General features: G+C 43.5%; 1 protein-coding gene across 1 annotated transcript in view; it reads left to right on the forward strand.

Annotated features, from left to right (window-relative positions):
- The first annotated feature begins 1,106 nt into the window (after window positions 1–1,106).
- REEP3 (receptor accessory protein 3) overlaps window positions 1,107–18,857 on the forward strand; it is a 71,649-nt gene continuing 53,898 nt past the window's right edge. The window contains exon 1 of the mRNA XM_084633949.1: window positions 1,107–1,254. Coding sequence (XP_084490075.1) covers window positions 1,223–1,254 — 32 coding nt within the window. The 5' untranslated portion in view covers window positions 1,107–1,222. The remainder of the gene's footprint in view (window positions 1,255–18,857) is intronic.

An 18,857-nucleotide genomic window follows, 5' to 3' on the forward strand; every position in this document is an offset into this window, starting at 1 on the left:
TTAGCACCTATCATATAGTTTGGGGTTTTTTTTAAATAGTTTACTGTTTCAGCCAACTTTGCTAATACTAAAGCTAAAGTCAGTGGCCTACATTTGAGGCTCACTTGAAAGCCTTCAATTCTCTTGGATTAACAGCTGGTGACTTTGCTCTTTCATGAATTTGTTCCAGCACCCTCGCTGTTTTGACATGTCTTATTTTGTGGTAGTACCTCCTTTATATTACCTGAAAAAGGGTCACAGTGGGGTAGATATCTTTATCCTTTGAAGACTGATGCAAGGAAATGATTTGGCTCCTTTGCACTATCTATGTCCTCAATTACTCCTTGGTACTCCAGAAGTCCTTCTGATTGTTTTAGGCTTCTTCCTGACAAGCTGAAATAATCTCATTTGTGTGTGCATTTTACATCTCACTTGAACACAATGTTAAAGAAGAATTAGCTAGTTTGTGCTATAACTCAGTGGTTGAGTCACAACGGTGAGTTAAATCATTACAAGCCTAGAACTGACCAGCTGGAGAACTAATTTAGGATGTTGAAAAAAATCAGTTTTAACTTTCTGCTGTGGTGACACTTGGCCAGTTCACAGGCAGGTAGCTGGAGATGCCCGTTATTAGCCTTTAATTAGACCGGACTGCCTCTCCCCCAATATCCCGCACCAGGACCCCTTCACTGGTCCTATAAAGCGGCTGCTGTTGTATTTGTCTTCCTGGGAGAAAGACTGGTCCCCTCCCCCCACCCGGTGGCCCTGTCTCCACCGGCTCTGTTCCGTGCTGGGGGCTCTGAAGAGACATGAGCAACCCCGAGGTGCCCGCCGCCCGCTGAAGAGCGCGGGCTTCCAGACCCCGGTCCACGCAGGCGGCAGAGCTGTTCCCCCGCACCCCCGGCTCCGTAGGAACCATCAGAACCCTTCCTTGGGCCAGGCTAATGCTGGAGGGGACCCAGCCCCGCCCAGAGAAAGCTGGGCGCATGCGCTGACCATGTGACTGGCCCGCTCCCCGCCCCGTCGCATGTGACCACAGCGCTTGTGCAACCTAACAAGCGTAGGCAGCGCCTACAAGGCAGCCAATCACGTTGTAGAGGCGTGGTCTTTCCGAGCCTGGGCGTGGAGTGAGTGGGGCGGCAGGGCCTGGACGGAAGGCGTCCCGGGGGGTGGAGCCACTTAGGGCCGGGCTCTGGTGTTCAGCTGCTGCGGGCGGCGAGAGGCGGCAGCTGCCTCGGCCAGGATGGTGTCGTGGATAATCTCCCGAGCGGTTGTGTAAGTGACCCGGTCCGGTCTCCTGTGGGGACTGTGCTCGGGAGCCCAAGTGTCTCCTCCTTTGTGTGGGCAGGGGTCGGCCTGGGGGGGATGGCTCGCGGCCGGGGACCACGGCGACCCTGCCGAGGCCCCTGCGCAGCTGGCGCGGTTCAGCCGTGCGCCCCCGGGGCTGTTGTTAGCGTCTCCTTAGTGCCATCAAGGAGGAACGCGAAGGCCGTCCTGTGCAGCCGAAGCGCCGCCCGGTGGCCTCTCTGCTCCTGGGCCCCTGACAGTGGGCGGCATTTATGGCCGGGTGTCCCCGGTTCGGCCCCTTTGTCTGGTTGCAAAAAGAAAAGGAGTACTTGTGGCACCTTAGAGACTAACACGGCTGTTACTAATACAGACTAACTGTTACTAATACAGACTAACACGGCTGTTACTAATACAGACTAACACGGCTGTTACTCTGAAATTTGTCTGGTTGCTGTCACTTGACATTCCTGCGCTGCAGTAACGTGCAGACAGCTTGGGGGGAGGGGAGCCGAGTCCTGGGGAATGGGCCCCCAGGGCTGTGTCTCCAGAGGGCTCCTTGCTCCCAGTGTGACAGCCTGAACCAGATTCCTGTGCCCTCGGGCAGCCTGCTTCGGTCATGTGTGGGCTTGACCTTTGTCTGCCTATGCTTCCAGCGGCTTAGTAATGCATGGAAACGTTTCGTGTCCCTCTCTGGGGGAGGGAACTCCAGTTATTAGGAAGAGATCGATATTAGTAATGGGCCATTTGATCATTAAAAACATAGATAGCTGGGTATGTGATGACTGGGAGAAGCGAATGGTGACTTGCCTGCCTGGTGCAAAGGTTGCAGATCTCTTCAGACATCTAGACAGGTTTATGTGTAGTGTTGGGGAGGAGCCAGTGGTTGTGGTACATGTAGCTACCAATGACATAGGGAAGGATAGGCGAGAGGTCCTGGAGACCAAATTAAGACTGCAAGGTAGGAGATTGAAGTCCAGGGCCTCCATGGTAGCATTCTCTTAAATGCTTCCAGTTCCATGCCCAGGGCCAGTTAGACAGGCAGAAATGCAGGGTCTTAATGCATGGATGAGGTGATGGTGTAAGGAGTAGGGGTTTACATTTATTAGGCACTGGGGAAACTTTGAGGGAAAGGGGGGGCTTATACAGGAAGCCTGGGCTCCACCTAACCAAAATGGAAGCAGATTGCTGGTGCTTAAAATTAAAAAGGTGCTGTAATAAAATTAAAAAGATGTAATAATGAGTTGGGGAGAGACTCAACCAGGCCCCTGGCTAATAGGTATCTATAGAATAAGATTCCAGGATTGCCACTCTGGTACTTGCAAGGTCTGAGTGAGTGATGGACAGAGCTATAAGCATGGTTGAGGGCTCTTTGAACCTGGTGATATGTTCAACTATCCTCACTGGGGTTTGAAGTTTGTTATCCTACAATTTAAGTATCAGCCACTTTGACTTGTGTGGGTATACTCAGGTATCAATGCTTCAAGAGTCCTAGACCATTGTGATATCAGAGATAGGTAACTAAACCAATCACCACATTGACTTTACAGCTAATTTGCATATAACAATTTGGTTGTTGTAGGGAGACTACACAGATGATGGAGTATTTGGCCCAATTGGCACACCTGTGTGAGAGGGTGGGGTTTTAGCTATTAATTAGTCTATAACATTACACCTTCAGACTTTGCTAACATTGTGTAAGCTAAATCTGCTGAATTTATGGCGGCAATCAGTTTCCTGACCATAATTGATATATCTACATACTAACCCAAGAGTAGCTTTGTGTGATACCAGAGCTTCTCCTACAATGTGATTGGCCATTTTCCTCCCCCCCCTTTATTAGAGTATACAATAGGCATATAGCTTAAACATAATTATTGTATTAAATAATAGCTACATTTTCATAACATGTGATACTTAAAAAAAATAAGCAAGTTAACTGTTTAAAACATTTGTCCAGTAACAGTTTTAAAGAATGGTGTAGAATTTTTAGGAACAGCTGCAGTGTGACCTCTTAAATTTCACAGGGTTCAAAATGCTTACTAGGAACAAAAGAAAAAAAAAAAACCTCACCAAAGAAACTGGTCACAAGAACAGAATACAAGGGATGCTACCAATCCTGATAAAGGTGACTTTTGGTTATCAGCAGCACTTATCTGAGAACCAATCCTATCTGATTGACTACAGTGTTAATGGCATTTGGATATTAGCAACTGTCATGCTGCATATAGACAACTGGGGGGGGGGTAGGTGTTTTTTTGCGGGGGGTGGTTGACCTCAGTCATAGGCAGATTTGTTAGGCTGCAACTAAGGAAGGAAGCACTGCGACTTGCTCAGGGAGAGGTCCATCCAACCCCAGTGCTTTCTTCCCTGTCTGTGTTCCTGCAAACCTGCCTGTGGCCAGTGACCACCTTCTCTCTCAAGCAATAATGGGCTGTGGTGCCCAATCCTTGTCCAACTGGGGAGCCCTGTGGAAAGCTGTGGACAGGAACGCAGCAGGGAGGGGTACTGCAGCCTGGATTCTGAGCCTTTCTGTGGGGGGCGGGAGTGGGGGGGGTTGAAGGCCTGTAGAGCTGCATGGTATCTCTGCCTATTCTATCCAGGCTGCGTTCTACCATGGTGCTGGAGATCCGGGTTTAGCACATCCCATAGTGCTTCCCTGGCTGCACCAAAAGAAAATAGGTGTTGGAGTAGAGGGTGGGAGGGCTGCTGAGTGAGTGTATGGCCATAAAAGATAAGGAAACAAATGTGAAGAAGAGAGATGTGCTGGTGTACTAGCTTTCCTGTGGATGCTCCTAATGCCAACAGTAAGATGGCGCTTAAGAGGATAAATTCTAAAAGTGAAAAGTGTTAGGCCTTTTCCGTATTCAAATATTGACTGTTATATTGTAATGAAAATGCCTACACTTTGACCTAAACTGCTTGATAATCTCTCTCCATTTTTGAGAAAATGCTTTTCTCTCATGAAGCTGATATTTTTTGCTGTTTCTGCTGTTTCTATTTACAGTAATAGTCATGAAGCTGAGGCTGTAAACTTTTTATTTGTTGTAAGGAAATCATTCCCATGTTGTTGAGCTTGTTTCTCTGCTGCTGTCTTATCCCTCATTTTGGATTTTGACAGTTTTCCCTGTAACTTAAGCTTTATTTGTTTTGACAAACTTCACAGAACAAAGCCCCAAACTAACTGTTCAGTCTTGATAGCGGATGCTTAAATGAGTCCAGAAAAATCTTAAGTCAACTTACCCAGTTCGCAAACAAATGTTGTAGTCAAAGATATTGCTAGTCAATGTTTAGATCGCTGATGGGTAAAGTAGACTGTGACTGCAAGCATCCCTATTCAAATACTCAATGCATACAGTCATATGTAAACATGCTCATATCAAATGTGTAGCTAAGTATGCAGTCACCTGCTTCCACTTATTTCTGTTACTGCATTAGGTCACATATAATTAATACAAAGCAATATAATGTTTGATAAGAACTTCAGTGGGTTAAAAAAGCAGAGTCAGCTATCTCATGTAGTAGTTTCATGTATTGTTGAAAGCAACAGTCCTAGACTAGCCATGGCTGAGAACCTTAGTTTGTAATTATGACATATGGCCCATAATGATGATGCTGGGCATTATTTTACACAAAATGACTGAATGTTGTAGTTGGCACATCTCTCATCCAGAGACTTAAAAGTAAATTAATGCTACAGCAGCCTGTGCAAGAAGCAGGTTGTTATCCCCACTTTTCAGATTTTTATGGGGAGGAAGGGGAGAACTGAGGCAGTATGTAGTGTGAGTTCTGCTCTTCATTGACTCTCCTTGAGAGGCTCAGATAATTTTTGTCTTTTCTGGGAGAAGGGGAGATGTTTAAAAGTACAGGTCTTAAGACCCCCTTCGTACTCTGCTTGCCCCATTTCCTAGCTGCAGATCCCTGACAAAGTGGCTATATCCAGTATCTCAGAAAGGTGGAGGCAGGAGGATGGATGACTGCATCCAGGAGGGTAAACTAAGGGACTGTGAGGCAAGCGAACAGGTCCTGTGTGAGGCTCGGGGAGTAAAAACTGAAATGGAGTTGGTGAGGGAAGGGAGCTGGAGTGGGAAATGGGGAAGGAGGTCAGGAGAAGGTATGGGGCATGCTATAAGTAGGGCTCTACCAAATTCACAGTCCATTTTGGTGAACTTCACGGTCATGGGATTTTAAAAAATCCTAAATTTCATTATTTCAGCTATTTAAATATGAAATTTCATGGTGGTATAATTGTAGGGGTCCTGACCACTGTTCCTGCTAAGCTGTGTGCGTGTGCATGCGCACACAGATCCTAAAATCTGCACACACGGTGAAACACCGCGTGCACAAAAATTTACACAGAAGAAATTTTTTGTGTACACGGCCTGTCAAAAATTAGAGGGAACATTGCTCCTGACCCCAAAAATAGTTGTGGGGGTCGCAAGGTTATTGTAGGGCCATTGCGGTATTGCTATCCTTACTTCTGCTGGTGGCGGCGGTGTTGCCTTCAGAGCTGGGCAGCTGGAGAGCAGTGGCTGCAGGCCAGGAGATCGGCTCTGAAGGCGGAGCTGCTGCCAGCAGCTGCGCAGAAGTAAGGATGGCAGGGTATGGTATTGCCACTCTTACTTCTGTGCTGCAGCCGGCGGGGTGCTGCCTTGAGAGCTGGCCGCCCGGCCAACAGCTGCCACTCTCTGGCCACCCAGCTCTGAAGGCAGTGCAGAAGTAAGGGTTGCAATACTGCAATCCCCCTAAAATAACCTTGTGATTTCCTTTTGCGTCAGGACCCCCAATTTGAGAAACGCTAGTCTTCCCAGTGAAATCTGTATACTATAGGGTAAAAGCACACAAAAGACCAGATTTGACGCAGGAGAGGGGAGACCAGATTTCATGGTCTGTGACACGTTTTTCATGGACTTGAATTTGGTAGGGCCCCAGCTATAAGAGCCGGCTTTCAATTAAATGGTCTCCAGTCTTTGATTCCTTCCTGCTTCTGCTTCTTTCACCCAACTCCCAAGCTTGCTCTGGCTCCTTGCCCTGATAAATTTCCTTTCTTGCTTCTTGATCTGCTCCTCTGCCCTGCCCTACCCCCGGCCATGTTCTGCTGGACCCAGTTTTGTGGGTTTGGAAATGGAATGACACAGTGGGAAAGATATAAACATTGGTGCCCCTCAGCCAAACGGTGCTTATTTCAGGGCCTTGCAGAAGTTGAGTTGGCTAGTGTTTGAAAAGGGAAATAATGTAACTGAATTGGGTATGGTGCAGTTGTTCGTATCTATAGAATATCTACATGAGTCCTGTATATTTTAAATAGAGACAGACCAGATTGCACACAAACAACTCCAGAAACCCTGGTTTTATTCATCCTGAGCAGCCTCCTGGAACAGCTGCCTTTATTGGTGTCCCTCCAGGTCTCCAACTGTTGTCCCAACTGCCATAGAACCTTTGCCTCCTGGCTGACCTACTGCTTTCTATTTGGTAGTCAGAAGAGCCGCAGCAGATTCATCTGAAGCAGACATAACCTGGCCCTCTGCTGATCTATTATCAGACAGTGGATTTGCTACATTTGCCCCAAGTGTCTTTAAAACAAAACAACCTAAATTATAGTTTCTCTAGAACAGACTTCAATTTCAAGAGACTCATCTCAGATTTAGTAAAACTACAGTGATATGTAGTGACTGCTAGGGCTGGAAGGAATCAGGTCAGAGCCATGATTGGAGTACATACTTTTGACTAATATGTGGACGGTTTTGAATAATACTAGAAGGGGTTAAAATAACTGGCCCATATATTGTCAGTGCTTTGACTAATCCTTCATGAAATATCTGAACTTGTCTAAGCAAATGCTTTATTATAGGGCTGTCAATTAGTCACGGTTAACTCGTGATTAATTCAAATTAATTGTAATTAAAAATTAATTGTGATTAATCCCAGTTTTAATCACTGTTAAACAATAGAATACCAATTGAAATTTATTAAATATTTTTGGATGTTTTTCTATATTTTCAAATATATTGATTTCAGTTACAACACAGAATACAAAGTGTACAGTGCTCGCTTTATATCTTATTACAAATATTTGCACTTGAAAAATGAAAAAATAAATAGCATTTTTCAATTCACCTCATACAAGTACTGTATTGAAATCTATGTATCATGAAAGTTGATTTTACAAATGTAGAATTGTGTGTGTGAAAAGAACAAAAAAAACCCCTGAACTCAAAAACAAAACAGTCGAACTTTAGAGCCTACAAGTCCACTGAGTCTGACTTCTTGGTCAGCCAATTGCTCAGACAAACAAGTTTGTTTACATTTGCAGGAGATAATGCAGCCTGCTTCTTGTTTACGATGTCACCTGAAAGTGAGAACAGGCATTTGCATGGCATGGTTGTAGCTGGCATTGCAAGGTATTAACGTGCCAGATGCACTAAATATTCGTATGCCTCTTCATGCTTTGGCCACCATTCCAGAGCACGTGCTTCCATGCTAATAATGGGTTCTGCTTGATAATGATCCAAAGCAGTGCAGACCGACGAATGTTCATTTTCATTATCTGAGTCACATGCTGAACAAGAAGTAGGACTGAGTGGATTTGTTTCTACATGTTTTGGTGACTTCTACTGTTTAAAAACTTTTCTCTGATCTTGAAGTTTGAATCAAAGCATTCTTTCTCACTTGTAGGGTCTTAGCAATTGTGTATATATCAGTTACTGGAAGACAATATGTTGTCATAACTTGAAACTAAATTATCTATATGCTAGGTGTCAGTTACAGCCTGGTATGGGTGAGATGAGACTATTCTGTAGCAGCATGTTTAGCACTAATAATAATAATGTGATGTGTCCTACATAAACAGAAGTAGATGTCCTCTTTATTTAAAAAAAAAAAAACCTTGTGAAAAACAGACTGTTGTTTTTTTCCCTAGTTACCACATTATGCTCTTTAGAAACGAAAGGTCTCCCATACATGGGACTTTTTAACTGAGAAGAAGCTGTAATATTGTACATACAGCTTAGCCAACTGGTTTGATTGAGTTGGACGGTCAGATGGATTGTCAAAAGAAAATTTATTGGTCCATATTAGAACTGAAGATTCTCTTGTCTTCCTGTCACTTGTACTTATTACTAGAACTCATCATGACTATGGCTGAGTGTCTGTTACACAAGTCATGGATTCCACTTACCTCACAGGGGAGAGGGGGCAGCTCCCACTGCCATGTCCCTGCAGCTCTGAGGTAGAGGGGCAAGGGGGCTCCACCTGCAGGTGCCACCACTGCGGTTCCCAGCCAGGGGGAGCTGCGGAGCCGGTGCTTGTGGCAGGAGCAGTGCCCGGAACCCCCCTGGTCGCCCCTCCCCTTAGGAGCTGCAGAGACATACTAGTTGGAGCTGGCTAGGGAGCCTGCCAGTCCTGCCCCGAGCCCCAGCGGGGGTCCTGGGCCACGCACTGAGCCCCAGTGTAGATCCTGACCTAAGGTTTAGTTAGAGGTATATAATAAGTCATGTATAGGTCATGGCTGTGAAATTTTGTTTACTGCCCATGACTTGTACTAAAAATACCCATGACTAAAACGTAGCCTTAATCACGATTTATTTCTCCAACCTGGAATATTAAAGGAAGAGATGGATGGGTAAGTGCAGCAGCCTTTAAACCCTGGAGTTGAAAGAAAACCTTTTGTAGTGGTAAACACCCATTTTTTTCATGGTTTGTGTGTATAAAAAGATCTTCTACGCTTTCCACAGTATGCATCCGATGAAGTGAGCTGTAGCTCATGAAAGCTTATGCTCAAATAAATTGGTTAGTCTCTAAGGTGCCACAAGTACTCCTTTTCTATTTGCGAATACAGACTAACATGGCTGTTACTCTGAAACCTACAATTCATACTGTAGTTAAACATAGCTTTGCCTTTGCCCAGAGACGCAATTGGAATTTTTCTGGTAATCCACTTAAGTGTAGAAGCTGGTGACAGATGGGTTGTGCCATGTAGTGTATTACCTTCCAAAGTAGGATTGTTCTCAACAATCCTTTTTTTTGTTTTTTTTTAAACAAACGTTTTTCTCAGTCCAGTTTTAAATGTGTTTGACAAAAACCTGGTAGCTGTTAAATTACTTTGGAGGCACCTGAATGGCTCTGAGGGTAGATAAGTCTCAGCTTCTGTCCACGATTCAGATGTGGTTCAGTCTGGTTCTGACGCTTAGAACACTGACCAGTCACTGTAGAGGTGAATGATGTTAGTGTCAGTCCACTGCTTAAAACATGTCCCCACCTAACACACATTTTGCACTTGTCTGCATTTAACTGAGGTGACACACTGACTTGCAACTCCATTCCTAGTTTTAGAGTAACCGCCGTGTTAGTCTGTATTTGCAAAAAGAGAAGGAGTACTTGTGGCACCTTAGAGACTAACCAATTTATTTGAGCATAAGCTTTCGTGAGCTACAGCATCCGATGAAGTGAGCTGTAGCTCACGAAAGCTTATGCTCAAATAAATTGGTTAGTCTCTAAGGTGCCACAAGTACTCCTTTTCTTATTCCTAGTTTTGTCATCTACAGTACTCTTAATACTGGTTTTAAACAAAATATGTGGGAAATTGATGTTTGAATAAAAGTTTTGTTAGTGATGATAAAAATACCCAGCATCGTGTAACACTTGAAATGCTGCTTGGTTTTGTTTTAGATTATAATATGTTTTGAAGAGAATCTTGTACAAACCACTTTGGCTTGAAGCTTCCATTGTCTGCACCAAATAAATGATTTATAATGTTGAGTTGTGTTAAACCTTTGGGAAGCATGCTGAAAGGTTTTCTTGTTTGTCTCCTTGAATTTCCAAAGCCTGGAGCATAATACATCGTTTGAACTGAGGGTGCATGCTCTAAAGGGAAACAATAATATGGTCCAGTGATGAGAACACAAAATGCAAAAGAGCCAAAAGACTTGGATTGTATTCACAGTTGTCACTAACGTGTGACCTTAAGTGTACTTGTCAGTGACTTGCCCTCTGTATCTGTAAAAATTGGTTATTTATTTTCTGCGGAGTGCAGTGCAATTTTTTGGGTGCACAGCAATAAGTGTAAAATACTGTCTCCGCCTCCCGCTTGCCCCTCACTCTGTTACTATCAAAAGCATTGGAGCCTGAAATGGATCCAGAATGCTTCAGATAGCATTAAGGAATAAAAACAGTTTCTCCATACAACACATGGAGTTAGTAGTTTCATAGAGTAATGCCAGAAAGGACCATTAGATCTCCCAGTCTGACCTCCTGTATATCATATGTCCATACCTTTCACCTGGATACCACTATATTAAGCCCAAAGACTGAAGCTAAACTAAAATATTTTAGTCTTTGGGATACTAAACTGCGTGCTGCAGGAAGAGAATGGGTGAGAGTAATGGGATCAGTTACTCGTGAGGGAATTCTGTGCCTAAAAATTATGTACACAATATTTTAAAATTCTGCAAATCTCATCTGTCAATTAAATGTGGCTCCATCATGGCAGTGGGGAGCACAGGCCACTGGCTGCATTGAGGTGGGAGATTACCCTGAAGCCCCCCACCTTCTCCAGTACAGGGACTCGGCAGTGAGGCTGCATCTGACCCTAACATAGTGCAGGGGCTGGACCTGTCCCAGAAACATTCTGGGGCTCTGTGCCAGGCGCACCAGGTGTTGGTGGGCAGGCTCAGTCCAGTGGGCTCCAAGTGTGGAGGGGCTTAGTGTGGCAGGATTTGGGTGTGGAGTGAGAGGTTTCTGTGTGGGGCAGTCTGGGTGTGGGTGGCTCAGTGGGAAATCTAGAGGCACAGGGACTTGTTGGGGTGGGGGGGGGTTTCTGGGTGCAGGGGCAATGGGACTCTGCAGGGGATTCACAAGAAGGTGGTTGGGACACAGCTCAGGGGTATGTCTGCATGTCGGGGGGCTCAATGGGGGCAGTCTGGGTGCTGGAGGAGTGGAGCTTGATGGGGTGGGAGTCCAGGTGCAGCTTGTTGGAGGAATCCAACTGTATGGGGGTATGGCTTGTCAGGGTGAGGGTTCAGTGGGCCTGCTTAATGGGGGAGCTCCGGCTGCTGCTGAGAGGATGCCATATGCTGTGCCTCTGCTTTTCTTTGCCCCCCCCCACCCCCAACATCTGATTCTCCTCACTCCCACATTTCCCTGCCCTATTCCACTCCTCCCCCACCCCCACCCCCCGCAATATCCCGCTCCACCGCAGGTACTCTCTGTTACACAGAAACCAGGAAGGCTCCTAGCATGCATAAGGGAAGCATGACTGTCACTAGGACCCAGGAAGCGGTATTCATCTGCAGAGTCACAGATGCAGCCTCCTTCAGCTGAGCAGCTCTGCGCTCGCAGAAATGCGGGGCAGCGGGCAGGCAGTGGCTCATAACCATGTGTGGCCCCTGTGCTTTGCCTCTGTTGGGGGGGCATTCTCCCCCCAAGAACTGTGCCCATGGTAGTCTTCCCCCCTCACCCTCCTTCCCTTCTTCCCCCATGGCTTCCCTTTGCTTCACTGCTGTTTTCTGCAGGGAAGCACAGGAATTCTGCAGGAGGGTATGTGTTTTCTGCAGGCATGCAGTCATACAAAATCCCCCCAGGAGTAGAGCTGATGCTGGAATTTAGTCTTATGCTCTGAAGCCCAGCACACCTTTCGTTAGTTCAAACGATATTTTATAGCTGCTGCTTTGCCTATATACTCTCTGGTGCTACATAGGGAACTCTATAGGGCTGGAAGCATGCTCAGTGCAGTTGACCCATAGCAAACTGAGGGGCTGAAGCATGCTTGGACTGGATGGAGAATGGCTAAAGGTATACTGTGGGAGATGACGTTCTTAGTTAATGCTCTTGGCATATATTCCAGATTACAAACTGTTTTTAAATGCATGTGTCTCCCGCATTTCAGATGGAAGAATAACAAAAGCATTGTGTTGTGACATAAAAGGGTGTTCCTAGTACAAAACAACAGGTTTCAGAGTAACAGCCGTGTTAGTCTGTATTCGCAAAAAGAAAAGGAGTACTTGTGGCACCTTAGAGACTAACCAGTTTATTTGAGCATAAGCTTTCGTGAGCATAAACTGTAGCTCACGAAAGCTGATGCTCAAATAAATTGGTTAGTCTCTAAGGTGCCACAAGTACTTCTTTCCTAGTACAAAACAGCACTCATGCGTGTTCTGCTATCCAGAATATGCTTAACTGAGGTATTCAAGCTCATAAACACTTCCATACCTGTGGTGCAGTAATTTATCTTTTGTAATCTTATGTGAAGCCAACAACTAATATGTTAATACAGATACGTTTCAGGAATTTAAGGGTCCAAAGCCAAACCTGGTATCCAAATACCTCATGTGCATTTTGGATCTGGATGGCTTTTAATCCCTGATGAGCAAGTCCGTAGAAACACAGGTCTCTAAAAGATGTGAATCTGTAACAAACAGCCCCTCTCCCATATGTTTCATGTTTAAAGGGAAGCTATCTGTTTGCTGTGGATAAGCTGTTTGATCTTTTAAAAAACAACTGAAATTTGTCATGAAATTCCAGAATTTTCACTATATGAAAATAACATGCCATTATAGAAACTTCAGATTTTGAAGACTATTGAAAAGAACATGAATTAGGCACTACAAAGGGATTGTTAATAATCTTTGAATTTAAAGGTGTTTCTTTGGGTTGTAGCAAACTATTAGCTACAGTAGTAGTGATGCTAAACAATTTGGTTCCAATTTGCCACTGGAAAATTCACCCTGTGATAGGTGTATGCTGTAATGATACAGAAATAGCCCTTATTCCTTTAAGAATGTAGCCTTTTGATGGCAGATGTGATTTGAATGTAACCAGCAAAGGAAGTGCAGGGTACATGATCTATTTGAATGTAACATTTTTGGAAAATATTTTCCAGAAGTGCAAAATATTAAACCAAACACTGGGCCTTTGTTTTTCAGCATAAACATGTAGTAGGTAGCAATCATTCAAATTAGGAAACATTTTACAATTTTGTTAAAGTAGTGAGGGAACGACTTTTGTGAACAAGACTGAAGAACTCTCAAATAAAATAGTATAGACACAGAAAAGGTGTTAACTAATATTGAACATTCCCCATTTGTTTTCTAACTTCAGATCAGCAATCTGCTCCCATGTCCAGATGTCACAATTTCATCTGAGCTAAAGTTTTTTGGAAAGAAATGTGTATCCCTTGCTTTTACTTAACTTCTATTTTACTTATTTTTTTTTTAAGTGCAAGAATCCAAGACAGAAGAACTTTCTGTGAAGAGTTCCAATATAATGCTTTTTGCTTTGCTTCCCTTTGCTAATGTAGCTGTTGTAATAGAAATCCTGGCTTTGGAAGCAAAGAGTAGATAGGGAAAAATGCACCCTCCTTTCCTTCCCATTCACTCTCTGGTATTTGTTCTGGCTGTTAATTGTCATATTTTTCTCCTTATGTAACTTTCATAGCCAAGCCTCAAAGGAATCTATGGGAAAACAGTCTGTAGAAGGAAATTCTTGTTTAGTTCTGTGACACCAGGAGTAACATTTAAACATGTCACCAAGAAAATTTACTGTAAATTGAATTTTCACACATTTCCCTTAGTTTTGAAAATGTTTTCTTTTAATTTTACTTGATTAACTGATGCTACTTGTAACATCTAATGACTATTTAGACACACAAAAGTATGGGGTGTGTGTGTGTGTGTGTGTGTGTGTATATATATATATATATATACACATACATATACACACACATACACATACACTACTGTCCTAAGAAGTTACAAGTTTCCCATGAAAATTTCTATAGCTCACAGTTTTGGGGTTCTGGGGATTTATATTCCCATCTTCGGTGTTAAGTTTCTCATTTCCTATTCACGTAGGTTCCATTATCCAAGACATGTAAAGTTTTCGGTGTTACGTTTCTGTGACACAAGTACTTGAGGTTAATACAAATCCTAGAAAGTTGATGTATTTGTGTAGATGAGGATACAATGAGATCAAATTTATGCTATGCTTCCCTTCAGTTGTGAAATGTATTGTGGAAAGAAATCCACTTCTGAAAACCCATAGCGGTTTACATAATTCCTTAGGTGGTCAACCATGTTTTTAGAGACAAGGTGGGTGAGGTAATTTTGTGTGGTGTGTGTGAGAGAGAGAGACTAACTTCTTTTGGTGAGAGAGACAAGCTTTGCAACTTAAACAGACCTGAAGCAGAGCTTTGTGTAAGCTCAAAGTTTGTCTCTCTCATTAACAGATGCTGTAATAAAAGATATTACCTCATCTCTCTAATATCTTGGAACCAACGCCTGTGCAACAGTGCATGCAAACTTGTTTTTAGTCTCTAGGTACTGCCAGTCAAGTGTGACTTCCTTGCCCATAAGGAATGGAATTCCCTTTTCTGAAGTAGTTCACATGCTAGTGCTGAAGTTAGACCAACAGGAGCCCAGTTATAAACAAAGCTTGCCTCTGGTAAATAAGCTTAATGAAAACGTCAGTATCTAACCTTAGGCCTACAGCTGCCACATGGAAAAATATGAAGGTTAGCTCTGCCCACTCTGGTGTATTATATTACAATAATGTTGTATGATTAACAGCTAATCATAACTTAAATGCATAATTCTTTAGCCTTCAAGGGGAAGAAGGGGTGTGTCCCGTGTTCGTTCTCTCTCTCTCTCTCCCCCCCCCCCCCAGTCTTAACCAGGGTATGTCAGAGTTCCATTCAAAGTCATCAGTGGTATAGTTGGAACGTAGCAACATCTTACAACTGAACATGCTAGATTCAGTTTACCAGTGCAAAATAATAGTTGCTGTATTTCTGTGTTAAAGTAGTATATTGAATAACAGTAGTGAACATGTGGTAAAAAATCATGAGTCATGTCCTCAAATCATGACTTAAAAATAAATTTCAAAAAAGGTTCTCTTTACTTGTCTTCTGATTTCTGAGCCTTTAGTGTACATGTGGGTGATGGTTTTTGAAGCTTTAGTTTTCTCTACAACTGCAAGGATTAGAAACTTTTAAGGAAGCCTCACAGTTGAGGTTCTCATATAATCATTTGAGTCCAAAAGCTGGGGCTGCAAGAACAATATGAAACTCATCATAAAATCACAGTATTTGGCAGTACTGATATAGACATACCTGTTAAATATTGCAATTGGATCTTCAGAATCTTAATCCCTTTGTTACTCGTTTCTGGGCTCCCCTTACTTCCCCCAAGATAGAAATAGCAAAATAAAGGGCTACGTAACCTATTGAGTGTATGGATATCAAGTGATTCTGATGAACTCTTAATTCTCAAACGTACAGCCACGGGGAGAGATGGGAGTTCTATTTAAAGTCTATTTTAGGGCTTTCTGGGTGCCCATCACTGTTGCAACAAAGCACTTGAATATTCCTTTATATGACCTTAAAAAGCTGGAAAAACTAATTTAGTGGATGAAAAAATAATTTCTAAGGGATTGAAAACCATTTGTTCTAGGGGAGTGTATGGGACTGAGTGAAGTGAACTCTAAACTTTACTTATTTGTATGCTGGTATTTAGGTAATCAAGTTTAAAATATGTTCTCTCACTACAATCTAATCCAAAAATCTCTAATTCTGTTTCTATAAGGTGTTTTTTAATAAAAATATATTCCTTGTCCCTCATTTATACGTCTTAACTATGTTCAAGTTCATGTTCTGATGGCTGTCATTTATCTGACACCACCCACTGTTAGGATCCTGGTGCAAGCATCCTGCCTTTGCTGTGACCATCATGCCTTTGCTGTGATGAGTGGCAGTTGCTTGCTCATGACACCTGCTATCTCTTCTCAACTTAAACATTCCTTATCTTCATTTCTTAGATGTCAGCCCTGTTGTTTTCCTCTTTCCATTCCTCATCCCCCAAACACACTTTCATGAGGTAGTAACCTATCCACCCCACTGCAAAAAAGTTGTCATAATAAACATCAGCTTTCATATTTAAAAATAAATTGTTTCTAGCCGCCTTCATTGCTGAAAGTATTCAAAATGTAAACTGAAGCTACAGTTCAGTTTGTCATAACTTTTTCCTGAAAATCATTGGTTAGTCTGTCCATCATTCTTTATAACTTTATTTATAATAAAGGGTCACTTTTTTTTACTAAGCCATGTTTTTTTTTTACTATGACCATCACTTAAGATACATCTGTACTGCACACTCCTTTTGTCAATGTGTAGCGTACACACGCTACCCGCCCCCTTGGCATGGGTATGAATAGCAGCATAGAGGGTGAAGCACTACTTACGTGAGTAGGTTAAAGACACTCCTGAACCCTGTGGGTATGTGCCTTGCAGGACTCTTGTCCAAGCAGCGCCTTCTCTGTCGACATAGCTGTTTTTAGCAGTGTAGTGTCTGGCTGCCTTTCTGCTGCTGGAGACTTTCCCCACCTTAGTGAAAGACTGGTAGTTCCCCACTGCCAAGCCTTTCCCAGCTACCTCCACCTCCTGGAGCCTTTCACTAAGGTGTAGTTACGTGTTAGCGTGGATGCATCCCACTTGTCACTGTGGCTTGTAGCTGCACATACCCTGCATGCTGCCATGAGGTGTGCAGTATAAACATAGCCTTTTGAGTACTTCTGCAGGAAGTGGGGAGTGTGCTGTGTTACCTTAATTACCAGGAACTGGATGATAAGATATATTCTTGACCTGATCTACTATTAATTTCTAATTTACAGTCATCTGTCTGATATCACAGATGGCTGCCGTGATGTCACAAACAGTGACAATTTGCAGCGGTGAATAATCCACAAGAACAGATTAATTTGGGGTGAGTCAATTTCAGGCAGTTGGTGTCTGTGCGCTTTTCATGCGTGTAGAGATTAACAGAAATATAGCAAACAGTAAAATCAGAACAATGATTTCTGAAGGCTTTTCTACACTTGAAATGCTACTGTGGTATCATTGCAGATGCACTGCTATATTGCTTCAGTGTAGACATTATCTATGCCAATGGAGGAGGGTATCTTCCATCAGCATAAGTAATCCACCTCCCAAGAGGTGGTAGCTAGGTCAGGGGAAGAATTCTGTCTACCTAGTGTTGTCTGCACTGAGGGTTAGATCAGCTTAACTACACTTCTCAGGGGTGTTTTTTCACATACTGAGCGACATAATTAAGATGACTTAATTTTCTAGTGTAGACTAAGCCTGAAATTGGAGATGGATGGAGTTGACAGAGGCAGTGTTCTGTTTCTGTTCTCAGTGGAGAAGTAATGCTATAGTAATTGGAAATAGGATACCCTCAATTCTAATTGTCTCAAAGATAGTTATGAAAAATTGATTAAACCTCTAGATGTACTAAATATTCATGAGTTTACCGTGTAAGTATCTAAGTAGGGAGTAATACAGAAATTAAGTCTGTTAAATTTAAAGTAAGAAGTCAAGAGTGTTTGGCACAATATATCCGTGAACAAGTAATAGGCATGCAGGTAAATGAGTCCTTAATATAGCCCTGGTCTACACTAGGACTTTAGGTCGAATTTAGCAGCATTAAATCAATGTAAACCTGCACCCGTCCACACGATGAAGCCCTTTATTTTGACTTAAAGGGCTCTTAAAATTGATTTCCTTACTCCACCCCTGACAAGTGGATTAGCGCTTAAATTGGCCTTGCTGGCTCGTATTTGGGGTACTGTGGACACAATTCGACGATATTGGCTTCCGGGAGCTATCCCAGAGTGCTCCATTGTGACCGCTCTGGACAGCACTCTCAACTCAGATGCACTGGCCAGGTAGACAGGAAAAGAACCGCAAACTTTTGAATCTATTTCCTGTTTGGCCAGCGTGGCAAGCTGCAGGTGACCATGGAGAGCTCATCAGCAGAGGTGACCATGAGGGAGTCCCAGAATGGCAAAAGAGCTCCAGCATGGACTGAACGGGAGGTACGGGATCTGATAGCTGTATGGGAAGAAGAATCCGTGCTATCAGAATTCTGTTCCAGTTTTCAAAAGACCAAAACCTTTGTCAAAATCTCCCAGGGCATGAAGGACAGAGGCCATAACAGGGACGCGAAGCAGTGCCGCGTGAAACTTAAGGAGCTGAGGCAAGCCTACCAGAAAACCAGAGAGGCGAACGGCCGCTCCGGGTCAGAGCCCCAAACATGCCGCTTCTATGATGAGATGCATGCCATTTTATGGGGTTCAGCCACCACTACCCCAGCCGTGTTGTTTGACTCCTTCAATGGAGATGGAGGCAACACGGAAGCAGGTTTTGGGGACGAAGAAGATGAGGAGGAGGAGGAGGTTGTAGATAGCTCTCAGCAAGCAAGCGGAGAAACCGGTTTTCCCGACAGCCAGGAACTATTTCTCACCATGGACCTGGAGCCAGTACCCCCCGAATCCCCCCAAGGCTGCCTCCTGGACCCGGCAGGCGGAGAAGGAACCTCTGGTGAGTGTACCTTTTAAAATACTATACATGGTTTAAAAGCAAGTATGTGAAAGGATTACTTTGCCCTGGCATTCGCGGTTCTCCTGGATGTACTCTCAAAGCCTTTGCAAAAGGTTTCTGTGGAGGGCAGCCTTATTGCGTCCTTCATGGTAGTACACTTTACCACTCCAGGCCAGTAACACGTACTCGGGAATCATTGTACAACAAAGCATTGCAGTGTATGTTTGCT

The sequence above is a fragment of the Lepidochelys olivacea genome (genome assembly GCF_965140295.1).
Source record: "Lepidochelys olivacea isolate rLepOli2 genome assembly, chromosome: 7".
Classification (NCBI taxonomy): Eukaryota; Metazoa; Chordata; order Testudines; family Cheloniidae; genus Lepidochelys; species Lepidochelys olivacea.